This window comes from Haemaphysalis longicornis, unplaced genomic scaffold (genome assembly GCF_048455015.1).
Source record: "Haemaphysalis longicornis isolate Haplotype H1 unplaced genomic scaffold, Haemaphysalis longicornis Haplotype H1 scaffold_6, whole genome shotgun sequence".
In the NCBI taxonomy this organism is placed as follows: domain Eukaryota; kingdom Metazoa; phylum Arthropoda; class Arachnida; order Ixodida; family Ixodidae; genus Haemaphysalis; species Haemaphysalis longicornis.
Window position 1 is genome coordinate 14,379,958 of NW_027526407.1, and position 21,162 is coordinate 14,401,119.

Genomic DNA, 21,162 nt, shown 5'->3' on the forward strand with positions numbered 1-21,162 from the left:
TGGGCGGAGGCCGCGGAGAGGATAAAATGGGCCACTGGACTCACGTCGGCCCCGGTGGCGTCAAAATCAAAACTCATCTTTTTAGCATTGGCAGCGTGTGAGGTACAATGCACGCTCCATATTGTACATATACTGGATTAAAATTAACGAAACATGAATTGTTCAATATCTTAGGATTTGGGCGCATCTCGTCTATATATCCTTCGCACACGTAAGGCATCATAGGTTGAGCGCGCCTAAATTTGAGGGCGTATTTTTTGTTTATCCCGCCTATGATGAGTACATTTCAATCAGTTGCCCGAGGACACAGAAAGGCTATGCTCAATTGATAAGGCGAAATCTCAAATTAAACATTGGTTAAATTATGTAAAGTAATGGAGTGTCGTCAACAGTGTGTTAGCCGGTAGAAGCAATGGGATCTATTTCGAACAGCTCCTTCTGTCCATTCAGTAGTTTTATTTTGTTTCATTAGTTTTTACTGCCTCATTCGTTTATATTCTGTACATCTTATCAACATGTGTGTGAACTTCAAAAAATTGGAGATTTTGTGAACTTTAAGGAGTGCGAATGTGCATCTTGTTATAGTGATGTGTAAATGGTGTTTTCGTTTTTGTTTTGCCTTTGGCAAAAGAGTTGCCTCATCTATTGTTACCCCTGAGCGAGGATCCCGAGTCTGCCGTGACCCGCCCACAAGCGATTTGCGCTTCTGCGGGCACGAAATGTACAGTGAAATTTATCGGGAAATAAATTTCTATGTATGTATGTATGTATGTATCTGCCCGCAATGGTTATGATTTATTATCACATTATATAGACTTCAGGGTCTTTGTCAGCCTGATAATGGTGACCAAAGATTTCACTCGTGTGTTTTTTTGTTGTTTGTTTCGGAAGGGCGAGTGCACTCGTGGACGCGATGGGCGATTTTTTGATCGTCGGCATGGCTCCGTGTCGAGCGTGGAGTGCTTCCACTGTCGGAGCCGCCAGCGCGTGGATGCCCCGCCGCCGAGTTTTGTGGTTTTATATTTTCCCGCGCTGTATCTTCCCTCTCGAGAGCACCGCCTGATCGGGCCACAACCGGCGTAGATGTCGGGCAGTCTCGCGATAAAACGGCAGCGTTGGATCCTTCTAGTTTTTTGTCGGCCCGCGCATTGGCGCTCAGGGGCATAACGATAATGACGTCCAGTAGCGTTCCCAGACAGAATTTCAGTTCCCTGAGGGCGGGACCCCAAACATATTGCACAAAGAAAACAAAAGAAGGATGAGGAAAAACTAAGCAAGAAGCAATGAAACAAAACAACGCCGTAAATACGAGCAGTGAGTTCAAATTATATATATATAAAGGTAAAGGCATCGTGAGCGCACGTTCCCGTGACCTTTCGATTGTTTTTGTCCATTTTTGTTTCTTTTTTCGGGAAACAGGGTCATCGCACCTCCGTAACATTAGTATGTAGCCTGCGAACGAACAGTAATGATCACAGAAAGAATTGATGGCCTCTCCGGTACCCCCGTCCCCTTCAAGATCAAAACTTTAGGGCCGGGTTGTGCCCCCCCCCCCCTCTCATACGAAAGTGGTGACGTACTACCCAAGCAGATGACCTTCGGATAACTGCCCTGGTGGGATGAACAATGTCAAAAGAGCCATTACAAAAATTCTGGGTTCATTAAATTTGGTAAAGAGACCAGACCGAGAAAGCACAAGCACAAAGAAAGGCACCACGATGCTATATTCGTGCGGCTGCTTTGTCGTCCTTATTTATTTTTCAAACACCAGGGCCATTCGTGGTCTTTTTTAAGCTTGCATTTTGGCGCTCTTGCGTTGGACGGAGTAGGTTCAAAAGATGCCGCAGAGACGATGCGTGAAACCCGACTTGGGTTTCCCACACGCGCTCGACTCGGCTTTGCGGCGAGCGCGATATACAGCTCGGAGGTCACCCGGCGGGGCCGCGGGAAGTGCGTGGGCATCTCGAGCCATGGTAACTGTGTGGCGTAACTGAGTTCCGCTGACGCCATGCACTCCACAACGGGCTTATGTTTTCTGCTGTTAGCGGCTACTACTTTCGGTAAGTGTTGGGGATAGAACATGGAGGATTGACTGCCGATCGCAGGTTTGAGTGATGAGCGTCGCTGTTTGGATGAGTTTTACACGACTACTCGATATGCAGTAGACTCGAGATAATTCAAACTCATAATTTGTACTTTCGGTTAATTCAACCAAAATTCAAATTTCTGGTTGACCCGCTGCTATTCTTTCAATGTGTTAGAACTCACCTAATTAAAACTCCGTCATTCGGTTAATTCATACTTTTTGAGTGTGCATACCAGAAAAATATACTGCTTTCCCGCAAATATTTGAAAATTTGCGCGCTTTTATAATCATAACAGTCGAAAAATGAAAAATAAGCGCCTCAAGCCTTCACGGAAAAAGGCGTTGCTAGTAAACACACGTTCGAAACGAAGCACAAGTATGGTAGACCGTGATGTTTCTCAACTTTCTGGCCTGATTTACCGTTTCTACTATGCGATTTAGAATTAAAAAAAAACGAACAGGCTTTAAAAAACGTCTATACGTGATTGATTGCCTACACTTGTCGAAGCTGTCAAAACCATGCGGCCTGCTGTCGCAAAAACAAAAAAAGAAAAACGCGCAATCACGCAATCGCGTGTCTCGTGTCAGCAAAAAAGAAAAAAAAAAAAAATAAGGAAAAACGACGCGGCGGTTACGGAAAAAAAGCGAACGGCATTCGGTTTGCCGACCTTACGCCTCTGCTTTCTGCTTAATTTGTGCAGTTAAGGTTTAAAAACGCTTAAAAAATAAGGTTAAAATCAAAGCCTACTCATAATGTGTGCTGTCACCTGGCCCATATGTAAGCAGTCATATATCTGAGAACTTGTGATAATTCAAAATTCGGATAATTCAAACAAAATCCTGGGTTACCTTCGAGTTTGAATTACCGCGAGTCGACTGTAACTGTATTTTCAGCTTGGGTGAGTGCCGGTGCTTCTTAAACAAACGCATCCCTATTGGACCTTGCAGCAAATATTTGGAAAAAAAACGTTGAAATCGTAAGGCTCAGATTTTTGGTACAGTGATGTCGACCAAGCGCCGTGAGATATCGTTTGCCCATTCTGGTAACTGTGACACATTCCACTCTTGACGCATATTGACTAAAGGACGAATTCATATCATTAACTACCGACTTTGGAACAGTAATGGAGTGAAATTCAGATTACGTTGATTTGATTGATTGTAGGGTGACGCAACGCAGGCGATGAGGCGCGCCGTAGTGGAGGGCTCCGGATTAATTTTGACCACCTGGGGATCTTTAACGTGCGCCGAAATCTCGTACACACGGGCGTTTTTGCTTTTCGCCTCCATCAGAAAAGCGACCGCCAATTCAGATTACGTTCGTTCGGGCTAGCAAGTTCGCGCTGGCCGAGCTGTCCTCTGGCCCAGCGTACATATCCGCAGAGAAAATGTTCGTTGTATTACCATTTCATTCACGTCGTTCACAACATTTCCACTACCGTTTCTTTAAATGCCTACGGTTTACATATGACAATGGTAAGCTGCGTTTTTGTGTTTCCAAAGCTTCATCATTTCCCTAAAGTTTCCTCCGCTTTTGTCATATTCAGGACACGAATGGCACTCACTTTCCATCCAGCACTGATCGATTTGCTGTCGTTGCTTTGTCTTTTGACAAAAACCTCGTTGACAAAAGACTTTGTCTTTTTGTCAACGAGGTTTTTCGGTTTTTAGGCGAGTTTTCCAGTCTTTTCACGTTTTGTGTCTCCTCGAGCTATTTTTTATTTTGAGTATATTGCAATTAGGTTGCGACTTAGTGGTAAACGCTGCCCTCATTCTCATCATTTACTGACGCGTAGTTTTTCTATGTTACCTTATTTCTCTAGATTTTCCTCTCTTTGGTTGGCTTCGTCTTTTTTTAAAGACGATAGTCTTTCTTGGGCTACTTAAACCCAGAAATTTTGGTCTGCCTGTATGTCTGTCTGTCCGTCTGTCTGTCTGTGACTCGATTCAGCCACCCGGCCAAAATAAAACAATGCCTGCGCAATAGTCTTGTATACTCACAGCTAAATCTACCCGTCTAAGTCCGGTGTAATGTTCATACTTGTCGACATTGTTGAAGAAGAACAAGACATTACGCAAATAAACACAACAAATTATTACAGAAGTGATATTTGCAGTGTTCCTTTATAAAAAAATCCTACATGCTTGACTTTTGCGAAAGTAAATACTTCATCCAACTTCAGAAAAAAAAAAAAATCCCTCCGCCGTCGGCTGCTGCCGCCCGCACCATTATAGTTTCTCCCGCCATTTTAAGAAATCTAGCGGCAACAGTTACGAAAGGTTCCACTATATAGGTTTCGCGTTCTGCTGGCAACGCAAGTGGAGTAGGGAAACGCGGTTCTATAAACGGTAAAGTAGGCGGCCTCCATTTACGCGCGTCTTCGCCGTACGGCAGCGTTGGCATCGAGACACCCGGTTTGGAGCAGTGGAACGCGGGAAATTTAAAATGATTTAAGCAAACCTCTGGCGTCTTTACATTAAGAGGAGCGCAACGCAAGAGGAACAACATGAGAAGTGGGCGGGAAAGCGAATGGAGGCATTTACTTGGCAAAAGTCGATAAAGACTATCGTCTTTTGACGATATTTGCAACGAAAGGAGCAGATACGCGGCCAATTTTTTGTTCTCCTTCTTCAGTAATGTAGCCTATTTATGCTTGCCGCATGTTTTTTTCGGGTTTTGAACTTGCCCACGTGATGCCCACCTCCGGAATAGACATCTTCTCAAGAAAATCAGGAAGTGCATTCGTGAAAAGTGGCTTTTATATATGCTTCACTAATTTGGCAGCACAAGGCTTGGTTGCCTACGTGCGAGCACTGCTGAAGTAGATAGGTGGGCATTTTTAAAAACCTCTTCGCGCATTCTTACAGTAAGCATGCTACTAGTCGTCCGGACATTTTGTGGTTTTATCCAGCAACAGAATTATAAGCTCCCCAAAGGCGACGTTCGTTACCATACAAACAGTGATGTTGTGTATACTGTGTATGCCGACTGAGCGCAGCAAATAATTTAAATAGTTTGTTCCTCAACTGCTTTCATCACGCAAGGAGCTAAATATTTTAAAAGTGGTGCCTTCAGAAAATGAGGTCGATACCCAACTTTCACGAAAATGTTTTAATACCACTCTCGAATAAACAGTCATACATACTTCCATTTATGCACAGATAGTTGACTTTCAAACAGGTAATACACTTATATTTTTGCACGAAATATCCACTTTTATAAAAGCAGGAAACACATTCATACCGGCCACGCGTTTTCTGCTACATTATTGCGGAAAAAATTTAATTATTTACAACCATTTTCTACTTCAACACAGTGGAGAAAACTGGCTATGCGTGTCGCAGAAATTCAACCTTGAAATGTAGCGCGTGTGCGTATGACCTTGTTTTCTCTTTTTATTCATCTTTTACGAAACTAAAGAAAGCTATGTACGCGTCCACAAGCGTTTTCCTGCCTTTTGTTGGGACAGTTTTTTGGTGAGGTCTTAAAAACCCTTCAACACATCTCGCCCGGATGCTCTCTGTGTCCATTAGCAGGGTCAGCTCCGTCGCCGTACGGGATGTATGGGTCTGTGCGAGTGCAACGTATTTACCTCAGACTGAAAAAAACTTCCCCGCAATTCCCCGAGGGGAAGAATGTGAAAGTGCGAATGCACGAGTTGAATTTGCGCGGTTCGGTAATGTTCGCGAAAGAGAGATCACACACACACACACAACTACAAAGAAAGAAAGATGCATTTATTCACAGACACCTATTTCTGTTGTCGTTGTACTTGATTGCTAGAGCGGATCTCAGCTTTGAAATTTCGTGTCAGTACTCCTTTAAGCGGGTGCATTAGCCCTTCTCACGCCCGATTCCTGGCCAATCCCCCACGTGGGTATGTGCCATGTCAGCGGCCAGGCAGCGCGCGCCCATCTCCCCCCGTTGCTAGGGAAGACGAGGAGCGCGCGCACCCGCAGCTGTTGCTATGCGGACTACGGCGGCGGACGATTCAGGCTCGCTTAAGAAGTGCATTCGCACTTAAAACTGTGAGCCGACTTTAGAAATATGGACATAAAGCAGCAACAGCATTTTCGAAGCATTCATTGTTGAAATAGGTAATCTCTATTTCAACCAGGGGAAATAAGCAGGAGGCTTAAACTTTTTCAAAGCAAAGCACGAAGTATGCCAGTTTGTTCTACCCCTCCGTGGAGGGAGCGAGGTGGGATGGAGGTTCCTAAGCTTGGAGTGCCCGCTTCATATGAACTTTTTGAACCATTGGTAATCCACCCCAGCTGGACTGAGGGAACTCTCTCACATCACCAGACTCAGAATCAAGTTTTTCAACAACAACGTGCGATCGCAGAACAAGGTGTTAATTATCATCATGCTATTTCTCTTTGCATGATGCATGAGGGTGTTTCCCCGCACTATAAAAAATCGGTGCAGGTGGGCTTCACGACAACGCGCCAGAACGACCATTCAGCTTGCTAAAATGGGCGAATTTGGCGAATAACAAGGCCAAGCATTCGATTAAAGTAAAAACTAGGATCAGTGCTGGGACAACTGCGCAAGGTGTGCGTGTGCGCTGTTGTCCCGGCGCAGATCCTAGTTTTTAGTTTTATCGCATGCTGGGCCTCGTCATTCGCCTAATTCGCACATTTAAGCGCGCGGAATGGTCGTTCTGGGGCGTTGTCGTGAAGCCCGCCTGCAGCGATTTCTTAGAGTGCGACTACTCTGTTTTATTCTAGAGTTTCAATTCCCGGTTTCCTTGCTTTTTTATTTTCTATCTCTTCATTAAAGCCTACCTTAATAATAGAATACTGAGGGTTCACCTTATTTGTGTGACATCCCCGTAGAAGCAGTCAGCAGTGCCATTCTAACAGCTAAACGCTGGTGAACAGGTTCGAGAAGGCTTGAATCGCTGTCAACTTGTATGTATGCCTCATCTATGTGAATCACAACGGAGGCGACCCTCCGGGCAGACCATGTATCTTTTCCCGTTATTTACTGTATATTTAAACATGAAGAGTTATACTCACGGGTTCCTTTCTTCTCGACAAGTTCGGCAGCCACAGGGTGTGCTCGCTATTCAAAGCTCTGTTAACACATGTTCTGTTAACCTCACTGAGCCTTAGGACATCCCCTGATTGGTAGGCACAGCAAAGCTGTCATCACACGGCGTAGTCGTAGTGCTAAACATTACTAGATTGAAACTCCTGCGGTTCCTTGCCGGATCCAAACATGCTTTGGACCACTTGCTGTACCGTTGATCTGACTCCAACGTTGATGAGGCTACGAGGCCCAGAATTGAGGGCGCTGAGCTTCGTCGTCGGTCCGTAGATATGTTGTTGGGGTCTATACCACTAGGGTTGTCGAATATTCTGCCGAAAAGGGAATGCTAACTCGGGTTCGAGAGATCATCCGTATGCTGGTTGCATTTAGGGTGAAGACGAAATAAATATGACAAAAAAAAAACATGCGTCGGCCGGCAATCGAACCAGGGTCAACTGCTCGGAAGGCAGCTATGCTAACCACTATACCACCGACGCCGACAATTCAAGGGCCCAGCGAAAAGCATCTTGTAGGAAGTATTTAGAGCGAGGGATCGCTTTTCGGCGGAGGCTGAGACGACATATACGTCACTGGGCTCAGGGCTCAAACGTTCCTCGACGGCGCCAAATTGAAGCCCCTACTTACTGCCATTCACAGCCGTGTGAGATGACATACGCTCCATTTGATGCATGAAGTGCATGAAAGAATTATTGTCCGACTTTAATTCCACCTTTATACAAATTTGCACGGGATTATTTAGGAAAAAATGTTGCGGGAAGGATAATTTACCGACCTAACGACGTTCCTTATCATTAATAGCAACAACAAATAAATAAATAAATAAATAAATAAATAAATAAATAAATAAATAAATAAATAAATAAATAAATAAATAAATAAATAAATAAATAAATAAATTTAAATATACTTTTTAATAAATAAACTGCCAGGGAGTTTATTTCCAGAGACAGAAAGAGAGGGAGTAAACGTTTATTGAAATGAGAAAGGTTTTATTTCCAGGTTTATTTCCAGGGCAGCCACTTAGCCAAGCGAGGTCATTGTTCCGATCGGGCACAGCTATGGCGGACAGACCGAACGTATACTTTTTCATCGCAGCCAACACTGTCGACGATTCGCGAATGCGGGTGATGATAATTGTTGGCCGGTTGTCCCGCCTGCAGCTGGGCCTGCTGGAGAGCTGTTGCACCTATTCCTCACCTCAAAATAAACATATAAATTACATAGGAAGAAAATGCATCTTACCCATAGCAAGGTCCCACGAAAGCAACTGTGTTGGTCAGCGAATGCTCATTTAGCTTCGAAGGAGTCTTCGTGTTCTGATTGCATCTGCCTCATTGTTTCGTTTTTGGAAAGAGCTGTTTCCATTCGCGAGGAGAACTATCCAAGAAAGTAGACACTGCTGGTAGGGGCGTATCCGAATACGAGTGTGCCAACTAAAGAGACTGAATCCTTTTGTCGACTTGACGTCAGTTCACGGAAGTGGGCAGCGCGTCGGTGTGTTAGCGAGCCAGTAATTCATACGCAGGGATGATTGTCGCCGCGCTTCCGTTAGAGGCTGCTTTAATTCTCAGCTATTTTTGAACAACAGCAGTCCAGTACTCCAGCTCAAGGTGCGCTCCATCGGCTTGGACTAATACAGAATGGGACAACATCAGTGGCGTTACCAGTCGTTCTTGACTTCTGTATACTCGCCCAAGATGTCGCTGCTTCCCATCCTGCTAAAGAAAGGTGCCGATGAGCGAGAATTGGATCCCAATTTTAGGTAGGAAAAATGGCCGTTTGCAGTACTTTTTAGTAACCCGACACATTTATAAGGAGTTGTGTGATCAAGATCGTGCTCCTCATTCGACGGAGAAGTTTAGTCCCATAGGTGTGCGGAGTGGGATCCTGATTCAACTCCCGATGGGACTGCAACGTTTGATTCCGCTCTGTAGTATACCATAAGAGGAGTAATAGGAGTAGAACCGTAATAGGGGTAATAGAAGTTATAGGATTACTACCCTAACAGGAGTAATAGGAGTACTACCGTAATAGGAGTAATACCAGTACTACAGTAATACGAGTAATAGGAATGACGGGGAGCGCTGTTGTGTCTCGAAACGTCCCCAAGAAACACGTTCTCGTCGGCAGGACCATGACATGAATACGAATGTCGTTAAACGGCCCCGGTACCCCCGAAATGTGGCACTAAACTGTAAGAAGATACTTGGTCTGTGAGTAGATTACATTGCAGTAGCTGCTAACATAGCACCTGCGGCAGCGGCACTTGCTTGCTGAAGAAGAAAATGCCAGAAGGTCGATAACCGGGATTGAAACCTCATGAATTTTCCCGTTGCATGACGTGTGAAGTCACAAGTTGTGAATGGCGAAACAGATATGTGGACGAAGTTCGTGTTAGCATCTTTTCGAGAAACAGAAGCAGTAAAGCACGGGCAAAGCAATGTAAGCAAAATGAATGCCAGAACCTAGGCTGAACGCGTGTTTCAATAGGCACGTACTTTTAAGCTTTTAAAGGGTATAAAAGAAGACGTTCAAAAGCTTTACGCAATCTTTACAGATTATCAAAATGGTTAAAATCTGAAGCTATTAAAAGACAGTAAAACAGGCTGTCTCAGTACAGCCAGCGGTAAGCTCTGTTTCAGATTTGGTTTCGAGCAATGTTTTGGGTTCCGACAGGTTCAGTCAAAATATTTGTCCCGGAAGACGTGAAATCCATAGTACTTTTTTTTTACTTCCGGGTCCTACAGATGGCAACCGGAGACAACAGTAAAATGTTATTATTCGAATCGGTTGCTCTAGGTCGCCCTCTACCTCTAACGCAGTACGGCCGTCGTCATCATCTTGGTTGGACGACCCGGAAACGAGGCCACCGCCGGCCGACCAGTGCCCCGAGCGAGACGTGGAGTTCGCGCGTAATCTGTTGCGCGACGCCCTGGCCAGGGTCCGCACCAGCCTGGACGAAGTCGTCACCGTCGGCAACGTGACCGCCAACGGATTCACCCTGTTCAACGGCACCCTGTCGCCACTGCGCCTGACGTCGGTGAACATAACAGCCCACAGGTCCGTCTGCAGGGAGCGGCAGAAGGACTTTCCTTTCGTCATCGCAGTGGGCACGGTGAGACGAATGTCATTGCCTGAAATGCAAAAGGTCTTCGGACATCCATCTCCATCACGAGGTGATAGAGATTAGTGTCGGTGGGTGGGGTCACCGTTCGGACTGTTGCACTGCACGTACAACCATCGTCACAAGTTTCTAGGCCATTCCAACAGTTAGGAGGCCCCAAAACCTCAGAGTTCTAACTTACGTCACGAGTAAGATGGAAATGTTCTATGCCGCAAAGACGGCGAAAGCGTCTTTCTTTCTTGCTTCCTTGAGGTAATTCAGCTGCAATTGAACGTCAAGCTTTTTCTTTCAATTCGTTCTGACCTGTAATATTTTGATAAAGACTGCACATTTGGACCCTCCCACCCGCTGGTCCCTTGGGACAGAAAGGTGGCAACGCGTGCATGCGGAAGCACGCCTCAGATTCTTAGCGCCTGCAATTAATTATGCAAGTTTTCGACCATTAAAACACCTCTTGCTTGATAGTCCATGTTGAAGCCAGCGCCCTTAAAGGCGAGAAATCCAAGTTTGTCTGATGGAGAGGCTAAAATCGAAGACAGTTGGCGTGAATGCTTTGGGACATCAGGCAGCCCTAATTGTGTGCATTCATGTACCAAACCATGCGTAATTTATGAAGGGAACGAGAGCAATGACAACAGTGTCCCTCTGGTTTGAACAAACATGGTCTCGTACACCGCAAAAAATTCCCCGCATTTTCCCGAGGGGAAGAATGTGAAAGTGCGAATGCAGGAGTTGAATTTGCGCGGTTCGGTAATGTTCGCGAAAGAGAGATCACACACACACACACAACTACAAAGAAAGAAAGATGCATTTATTCACAGACACCTATTTCTGTTGTCGTTGTACTTGATTGCTAGAGAGGATCTCAGCTTTGAAATTTCGTGTCAGTACTCCTTTAAGCAGGTGCATTAGCCCTTCTCACGCCCGATTCTTGGCCAATCCCCCACGTGGGTATGTGCCATGTCAGCGGCCAGGCAGCGCGCGCCCATCTCCCCCCGTTGCCAAGGAAGACGAAAAGATTCCTGGCCAATCCCCCACGTGGGTATGTGCCATGTCAGCGGCCAGGCTGCGCGCGCCCATCTCCACGTGCGCGGACATCGCCGGTGGACGCAGGTTCAGGGTCGCTTAAGAAGTGCATTGCACTTAAAAATGGGAAATCGAGATCGGAAGCTTAACATTCGCACTTTCGAGATTTGGAGGTATGACAACATGGACGACAGATGAGCCAGAGGTGGCAGGATAAGCCCTGCTGACAAACATCTGTTCAACCGCTTTCCAGCGCCGTAAGCAGGTATGGAGATCCGCAAACGAGTCTAGCGTACACGAAGGCAAGAATACCTATGAGACTGGGCAACGGCAGCGATGCATCAAAAACTCCCATGTGGACTGGTGACGGGAGTGAGCGTATGAGGAAGGGATGATGCCTAAAGGCATCATCCCTTCCATAGCCATCTGACATAGCCTATGTACCTATATGTGATCTCGTGGCGCACTGCAACAAATCAATTGGGAGTGTTTTCTGTTCCGTTACTCCTGTTCATCTGTTTAGCTCTCTAGTTGTGTCATTAACCTATAGCAAAAAACTACCTGTGAAGATTTAGAAGTACGTTACCTCTATGGTGCGAGCAAACGCGCGCTGGAACGGCCACTGAGATAAATTAAGATGGTGGCGACACTATGTTGCATTACCTTTGGCCACGTGGGAAGAAATAATGCTTTAATATTGCTTCACGTCGAACCTCTCATAGAATTTGAGACCTGTGTACATCCGGTCCCTAACATAATTGTCCTGCCTCTTTTTTTTTCTTTTTTTTGAAACACCGTGACGCGTTCTCTTTCTCAGGAGGCTAAGCTGATGGGAGTGTACGAGTACCACTACGCCGGCAACAACGTGACGACCCTAGAAGACCGGGGCCGGGTAGGCGTCACGTTCTCCGAGGTGTCCTTCGACGGCAAGCTTAGCCAGCTGCTGCGGGACGACAACGCCACCGGAAGCGGAAGTGACGCCGCCTCTTCCTCGACGACGCCGGAAGCTGCGTGGCGTCTGCGGCTGACGATGCAGGAGTTTCCGTCATTCACGGGAATACAGACGGGCCCGCAAAACCCGCAGCGCGCGGGAGTGCCCTACTTCGAGATCATGCAGGCCGCGGATCGAAGCTTCGTGCCGGTGTTCGTCAAGCTTCCCGAGACTCACGTGCTGCCTGCTTTGAAGAGGGCATTGGGCGCCGAGTAGGATAAACTGCCTGCATCAGTCTCCCGCTGAACGCTTAATCGGACAAACAAGATTATATACTATTTGACGGCACTGTGAAGACAGAATAAAAGCTCTTTACTATTAAGAAGTAGCCTTCAATATCTCATTCAGCTCTGTGCCAGCCACGGAACATGTAACCTTAACGGAAAAAATGCAAGATACCTGGAAAGACTCAAATTTTGCGCTACACGCCGTCAGCTGCGACGCAGTAGAGAGAAGCAATAAATCCACAGTGATGAGGGTGTTAACTGCAGTTAACCATGCAAGTGATACAATAACACTGCACTATACTCGGCTACAACTCAAGAACGGCACCACGTCATGTAATGTATCACTCCGCGAAAGCGCCGGACCCGTGACGTCAGTGCGCGCGCGTTTTGAAAGGGGTTGGCTATGAATGCGTGATATCGTCTGCCTTGTCACACGCAGTTTGTTTGTCGTCACTGGAGTCGTTTGTAAGCATATTAAGTCCAAAAAATCACGGGAACGGCTCACGCCACGTTCAAAATATCCCCAGTAACGCCCTACTTGCACCGCGCGGAGAAACATCCGGCTACGGTGATAAGGCACAGCGACAACTTCCGGTGCCGTTCTTAATTAAGTTGTCACCGAATATAGAGGCTCAACTGCAATCGACCAGTCATGGTTCTTGGCCATGACCTATGTCGGCGGTCGCCAACCGCAGAAACAATATCCTGCTACCTCATAGAGACCTCATAGAGTAGGCGGAGTCAGCTCTGCTTCATCTGATTTCTTTTATACCTAAGTTATTTGTTTAAAGTTTTCGATGAAATTGAATTGGTGTCGTTGTTACCGAGACAAAGCGCTTCATATAACGAATTTAATTTGTATTTTGTCTTCATGGCCCCAATAATATGCCTGCAATGCGGTCCTATTTGAGTGCACTTTGAGGTCAAGAAGCGAACTCTGAAAAAGTATTGCTCATCATGAGGCAACTGTGGGGTGAAAACGCTGCTAGGGCAGCTTTCACTGGGATGTCACTTGACATAACCGCCTGAAATTACGAGAATGTGGCTAAATATTCGTCTAATGTGCACACAAAAATCATTCCGACAACACTTCCCATAAATTGCAAACTTATGATGTTTTTAATCAACCTCTCCAGTGGTGGAAATACGGGTATGTCAAACCCCTGGATACGTGCAGGAGATCTTCCCTCAACTGTGCTTCGAAAGAAAAGCTCAGCTCTTAATTTTGTGGTGGTAAACATGGGTATGTCAAACCTCTGGATACGTGCAGGAGATCTTCCCTCAACTGTGCTTCGAAAGAAAAGCTCAGCTCTTAATTTTGTGGTGGTAAACATGGGTATGTCAAACCTCTGGATACGTGCAGGAGATCTTCCCTCAACTGTGCTTCGAAAGAAAAGCTCAGCTCTTAATTTTGTGGTGGTAAACATGGGTATGTCAAACCTCTGGATACGTGCAGGAGATCTTCCCTCAACTGTGCTTCGAAAGAAAAGCTCAGCTCTTAATTTTGTGGTGGTAAACATGCGGTCGTGCAGGCTAACTAATCAAGTGAGGCAAAATTGGACAGTGAACGATGTCAATAGAGAGTTAGATATGCTAATTTGATGTACTTTTTCTCGGCGGGTGTCGTTCCACGTCTGCACGCGACTGTGCGTCCGTCGCCTGATTCACAGCGCATGCGCTGTCGAGCCCAGATGAAAAAAAGCATATTTGGCTCATGAAAACCTAGGGTATCGAGCCGATTTCTGTTTTCCTTCCTAGGCGAGGATCACCACTGCCCGATTCGGATGCTGTGGCACCAAATCAATAACGACGATGTTATTGCTACTAGCATAAACAAACATAACTGTTATTTCTATCCTCATCTAATTCTGAATAAGAAGCAATCAAAGCTGTGATTTCTTCAGCTAGTAAAGAGTTTTAAACAGTACCCCGAGCAAATTAGCGGCTGCTGCAAATTGTGGAATTCACAGCGCCTAAGGCACATAGTTTCACACTAATATATACATTAGAATGAAGGTATATGGCCGAAGGCTCATGAAATGCTTGTGGTAGGTGTGGGCAATGGGGACTAAAAATGGCTTGCTACTAAATAAAACAAAGTGAATTTTGCGCGAAGAACCGTTGTTAACACGTGCCCGAATCGTTCCTGCCAACCGTATAAATACACGACTATATATATATATATATATATATATATATATATATATATATATATATATATATATATATATATATATATATACATATGTGTGTGTGTGTGTGTATACGCCGCGCCGAACCGCAAAGAGCGTAGGTGTTTTAGGCGTTAACCCCGCGGTATTTTTCTCTTGGGCACCTTTCTGACTCTTCTGTACCCACGGTCTGGTTTTTCAGCTCCATCCATGAGTATGATAAGATGGGGAGCCAAAAAATAAGTATACATTAGAGCTGGTGCCACCATAGAGCGTCAAAATTTCGGCTGCACACACAGCTGTTTTGACAACCCGAAGCACGTGGCACAACTGAGAGCCCATCAGAAAATGCTCGCGGTCAAGATAGCGACTAAGTGAAAATTTACGAAGTGGAGAATAGGACCAATAGGACTCGTATCTATTTTAATAGTTGAAAATACAATGGAGTTGAATGGGCTAAAAAAAATGTGAACGACTACAAAAATTAAAAGCATGCACATTAAAAACACAAACTACAACTTTCGACAGCCCCAGTGAAGAATAATGCAGGAAAATAAATTAATACTCCGCTGCCCGTATTTTTTAGGTATGTTGGTACCCTTTATGCAGGCGACACCGTCGCTTTCACGGTACAAACGTAAAAGAAAAAAGAAAACAGGCGAAAGCGTCATTTCTTATCAGTCGCTCTACAGAGACCCTTGAGCTGCATTCGTGTTGCGGGATATATTGTCACTTGCATTGTTCCAGTACAATGCTTCCTTCGTTTCCTTCTGTACTCGAGCCTTCTTGAGGACAGCCAGGGGTTGTGGGTTGCAGGACTCAATTATTCAGGCGGATTTTTATCGGGTCTCTGGCGTGTTGAGGATGCAGTCACCCTTTTGTCTGTTTCCATTCACGCAGCGTTCGCAAAAAATGTCCGCGCTACACAGATTTTTTTTTTTTTTGCGATGAAACAATGGCAGCTAGGTCGATAAAGGCGTCCATGACGATTTATTCACAGAAATTTTCGCTTAATGTGGCTATATGCGCAAATGCAACTGCAGTTCTTTTTCAGATTGTACAATAGATATAGTTGAAGTTTCACACCTGAAATTGCGCACAGGAAGGTCGATGGGAACCCCAAACCATCTTGGAGGTTTACTGGATGTCCCCACGACGCCTAGTCCTGCAGATCCACTTTTCACACCACTCCTCTGTCCCAAAACGCCCAAGATGGAGAGATATGAAGATGCCACTTCCACGAGGAATACCCACTAACGTTCACCCACTGCCTGCAATGATGCGATCTCGGTTAACAAACTAATCAGACACGCAGCATACGCTCTGCGCGTTTTAACGAGTAAATCTCATCCCGCTGCTTCCCCCCTAAATGTACATTCGCCCAAACTATCCCCCCAGCAGACCTCACGCAACTGTCATTCCAAGGCCTAAATTCTACAAGTGTTAAGACGTCGCGCCCCCCCCCCCCCTTACGCTCCCAAATGACGTCAAACCAAACTGATTACTCGTCGTCCGACTTCGACATCGCATTCACCAGCCCCACTAAGGAGCCGGAAACTTCTCTCTTCTAATTCCTCTTTTTACGGGGGCCTTGTGATCAAGGTAAACTGTGTAAGGGAGAAAAAAAAACATGCGTCGGCCGGGAATCGAACCCGGGTCAACTGCTTGGAAGGCAGCTATGCTAACCACTATACCACCGACGCCGATGTCCCCAAGTCGGCCCTCGTATCGTCTTGTAGGGATTATTCTTAGCGCGCGCTTGAGGTGGGGGGAAGGGTGGGGGGAGAGGAGAGCTAGTTTTCTGATGGGGAATTGTAAGTAAGGAGGACAATATGGGTCACTGGACCCACGCCGGCCCCGACGGCGCGAAAATCAAATCACTACTGAGTCGGAACTGACAGTTGACGTCTCAAGTAATACTCCATTTCATATACCGCCTGAATTGAGTAATGAACAATATACGTTATTTTCGGGATCTAAATTACAAGTTCACCCAGGATACTTAAGGAAAAATGTGTCTTGACTGACCTTTAAATTCTGTTAGCGGATAGTAGCAGAGCCGCGACACACTTTAGACACAACTGCAGCAGAATAAATAAATAAATAAATAAATGAATAAATAAATAAATAAATAAATAAATAAATAAATAAATAAATAAATAAATAAATAAATAAAGTAAAAGGACCGCCGAAAGAGAACCCAGCTTACAAATCTCGAAGTTTCCTAATGCAGATGTCAATGGTTCGTGAATGCACCCAAACCAATTATAAAAAGCTGAACAAATGGAGTTTAAATTAATGTTTCGCACTTGGAAATAATGGAAGATACCTAGTGTTTCGGTACTTAACTGAGTTAATTAGAAAAAATAAGAGGATACTGGAAACCATCAAAATCAATTCGTTGCAATGGGGAAAGCCCAGTGGTTCACCAACTGCAACATAAACAGTTGGATAAATAGGCCAACAGCATACATTCCCAGTTTCCCAGAAATATGTGGCTCCGCTAGCGTTCAAGCACTACAGAACCATGATTTCAGGTTGATCGGCTTTATCATACAAGCCGACGTCCCGCTGCGGCTGTCACGTTTCCAGTAAATTCCCCCAATCAGAGCGCTGCGACCAGCAGAGTATGACATATCAAATCAAATCAAATCAAATCAAAATTTAAAATCGAAGCCTACTCTACAGTATGGCGATAATTTGTAATCTCGCGCAGACATTCGGAATTTCTGTAATTAGTAGAAAGTAAAAGAATAAAATGCACACGGCAACGAGTACCGCCTCCATGAATATGCCCTACTTATAAACGCGGTTCACGCCAGTGTTAGACGAAACAGCGTTCGTGGAATAAGTTCCTATTGGGAGGATGAAAGAAGCATCATCGTTGAGTTCAGGGTTGTTTGAACAGCATAGGTAAATCGTTTGGTTTATGTCGGAATGGCAGAGGAAACTATGTTCCTTTCGTTAACGTCCTATTGCGGGGATTTATTGTTTTTGATGCCAAGGAATTATGACATGAAGCTATGACAAAAAGCGACGTGTGGTTAAGGTGTCTCTCTTTCTACATGCTGCACAATTTTGCCTCCATTCCGTGGAACGTGCTTCTAGGAATGTCTATATTCTGAATTTTATTTTGTATACATACTGTAATGCCTGTTGAGTCACAATTTATTAAATGGCCGCATTCGGTTTTTGTCAAAGCCGTTTCCTGTGCAAAGGATTCGATTATATGGGTACATGTCAGTCAATGTGTATTGGCACGTTAAACATACAGTATTCTGACTGTGTCATTTCAAGACCGACGTGGAAAGTGCCACCTGTGCAGCACTTGCAATAGACGAGCACTAAAGTTGCAGTTATACATAATTTTGCAGTACAATCGTTGGTCCCATAAAAAATAGGTTAGCAACGTTTCTACGAATTGTAAACAACATACAATAATCGGAGCCCAGGTCAATTTACCTCCACATATTCTGCAGCCGCCGGGGTTCGAATTCATAAATAATGTACGCAGTTCTATGTGAGTACTTTAAATTGCTGAGCGTATTTTGCCGGCGGATTATCCGAACATATGACTTGACATTTAAAGGGCAAATTTAGCGTCAATATAACAACAAGCTGCAATCTTTTAATTGTAACACGCCACTTTATGTCGTAGTAAACAGACATATAACCTGAATTAGTTTCGAGACTGTGGAGAAACGAGGAACTGATTTTTGCTCGCGCTTCAGGGGGACGTGTACAACGCCGTTTCACATGCGGCCGGCATTGAGCTGCCTTTTCAATAAACGAAAGCGCAGGTCGATGTCCTTGTTCTGGCTTATTAATCCAGGTGTCTCTGCCAAGTTAACTTTGTCAGTTTCATAAAGACCGCTCTCTCTCTCTCTCTTTCTGGTAGACCTTTCCCGCGTCTTTTAGAACCAAAAATGATGACACAGAAAAAAACTGCGCCAGTTCGATGGCGGACGAAACGTTACCTAACCGCAAGATTGGAAACCCAAGCAGCGTAGTGCCCACGTCTGTTACGTCGCCTCTGTGAAGATATTGTTACAAGGCGACGCAGAGACGTCGTGTGACGATGTAGACGTATTTCCGAATGGTAAATCAATGAGAGCTAGTGTCGCAGCAAACGGCTGGCCCAACAGAAGCCCCAGCGTTTTCTTTGTCGTCGTTTATGAGCGCACACCGCACGCGCTCCCAGTTTTCTTGTCCTCGTCGTCTGCGATGTTTCCTCCAAAAGGGTATGTTACATGACCCCTCCGGCAGTGGAAGCACCGTTTCGGTGCAAGCTTCGGGGAGGAAGAGCGGTTGTTGTAGCTCCCCAGAGTAGTAGGGTTTTAGTCGTACGACATGGATGATGTCAGCCAGCAGGTGCACATGTGAAGGTTGGCAACAGGGAAAACTTCGTATGTTACGTCAGAAACTTGGCAAACGATGCGACAGAGGTCAGCGTATCTAGAAAGGATGCTTTTCGAGACGCCATTCCAGACGAGCGAGGATCACACGTTCCATTACCTTGCTTACGCAGCTAGCCAATGCCACGAGCATTATGCATGGATAATACCCCATACTAAACTGCAAAGTTATGGGCGGCATCGCCTTCAAGAAGTTCAGCTTAGTTTTATCAACCTAGTTTATATTTTCGAGCCTCCGCTTCTTCAAACCAATGATGTGGCATTCAGACCTCAGGGTATTGAGCTTCAGGGACCAGCGATTATGGTGTCATGTAAGCATGAAACTGCAGATTTCAAAACAGAAGAATGTGCGTCGGCCGGGAATCGAACCCGGGTGAACTGCGTGAAAGGCAGCTATGCTCATATTTAAGAGATGTATATCGCAGAAAAAGATGAAGGACAAAGAATGCGCGAGGACATAGCGCTTTGCCCTCGTGTATTCTTTGTCTTTCGTATTTTTTTGCTCTGTACACCTCTTGAATATGATCGACCAACTAGGCCAACAACGTGCCTTATTAGACTTTACAGCTATGCTCACCACAATACCACCAGTGCCAACACCTTTTCCTAAAGACCGGTACTGCACCCGCAGAAAAGAAAGTCAATTGCTTTAACATCTCGCGTAGGTCCAAAGGCACACTCCCGCATTTACACTTTCGTTTTTCTCGCGGCCTTTCACACCTCAGAATGTGTGCTAGTGACAAATTGTGTGACGACCTGTAATGGGGCGAAATGAGTGGCGACAATACGGTCGATGATGGCATAAAAAATGGGCCTTCAGGGCACGTGGGTATTGATGTCTAAGTGTGTTCCATGAGCTCGTTTGCATCGCCAACACAATGCCGGCTGGAATGACTTTCTCAACACTGATTCATTAAAAGCCTTACAAGGGCAACCGCGATTCGCTGTGGCTGGAGTTGTTGACAATAAGATTTATAGTTGTATTAAAATTAATGCTCATTTACCGATTGCACCCGAAAATTCGAGTTGAAAACAGAAATAAACTCTGCTGGTACAGATAAAAATATGCCTTTGGCGAACGACGATGGAAGAATAGTTCTCATTGTGTTGTTACCAATGAGCGAGCGCCTAATTGAAGATCAACTAGGTGCTGAGCATTACGAGGACACTCACTGCCTATTCCACTAATGTGTGAGGTGTAGAACCATAATTCTCCGAGTTGTTTGTACCAGTGACTACTACCGCCAATGTAGCATTTAGTGGAATCGTCTGCTGCGCGCGTCCGAGTACTCTGGATATGTAGTGTTTTGTAGAGGTGTGTGCGTCCTTCTGATTTCGGCATTGGCGATGGTGATTTGAAACTATCTTCATTACTTGACATGCTCTCAAGTACACAGGGTAACAAACTTGTACCAGCTAGGCACAATAGTTTTACAAATCTTTTTCCATCAAGACCTGTACGCACATCTCAGAAAATGCATTTACAAAATTCGTCAAGTCTGTACCCACGCCCAGGCACGGGATGAACACTGCAGGGATATAAGAATAATGATTAAGCTCACCACTTCAGGGCTCAATAGCTTCTGTGAATCAGACAAACAAAGAACGGGTATTTACTGTGGCGACATTTTGAGGTAAGCCCATTAACTTTTCCTAGCCTTTTGTCGTTTTGAAATTAATTCTGCGCCAATATGCGTAAGGTGGGATCCAACGCGTCCTTGTATACATCGTGTGCATTCTGATGTCTTTTTGCGTATATTACCCTGCGCCTTAGGCTAGCTCTATCGTGGCCTCGCGTAAGGTAATCAATGTAAACTGTTTCGTTTTCTAGTGCTGTTAACGTAGAACCAAGAAACATTATAAGACAATAAACACACGTGACCTACGTGCGGTGTCCATCACCCGCATATAATTGCTATGTTGAGTCATTTCAAGATTTTACGACAGTTTTATGAGGTTCACAACTACCCTAGCCAAGACACTCTAGTCCCCCATTTTTTAAAAACCTCCTGTTCCTAAAACGGACAAGAGTGCGTTGGCTAGGGTTGTTTATGTGTTACTTTTCT

General features: G+C 45.1%; 1 protein-coding gene and 1 non-coding gene across 2 annotated transcripts; one reads left to right on the forward strand and one right to left on the reverse strand.

Moving 5' to 3' along the window:
* The first annotated feature begins 1,865 nt into the window (after positions 1 to 1,865).
* On the forward strand, positions 1,866 to 12,608 carry LOC144141406 (uncharacterized). Its single transcript, XM_077672977.1, has 3 exons — positions 1,866 to 2,060; positions 9,965 to 10,257; positions 12,110 to 12,608. Exons 1-3 carry the CDS (start codon positions 2,009 to 2,011, stop codon positions 12,497 to 12,499), a joined length of 735 nt encoding a protein of 244 aa, XP_077529103.1. The 5' UTR covers positions 1,866 to 2,008; the 3' UTR covers positions 12,500 to 12,608.
* A 3,704-nt stretch (positions 12,609 to 16,312) lies between these two features.
* On the reverse strand, positions 16,313 to 16,384 carry Trnag-ucc (transfer RNA glycine (anticodon UCC)). The gene has a single exon. It is a non-coding gene; the product is annotated as a tRNA-Gly (tRNA).
* Positions 16,385 to 21,162: the final 4,778 nt, after the last annotated feature.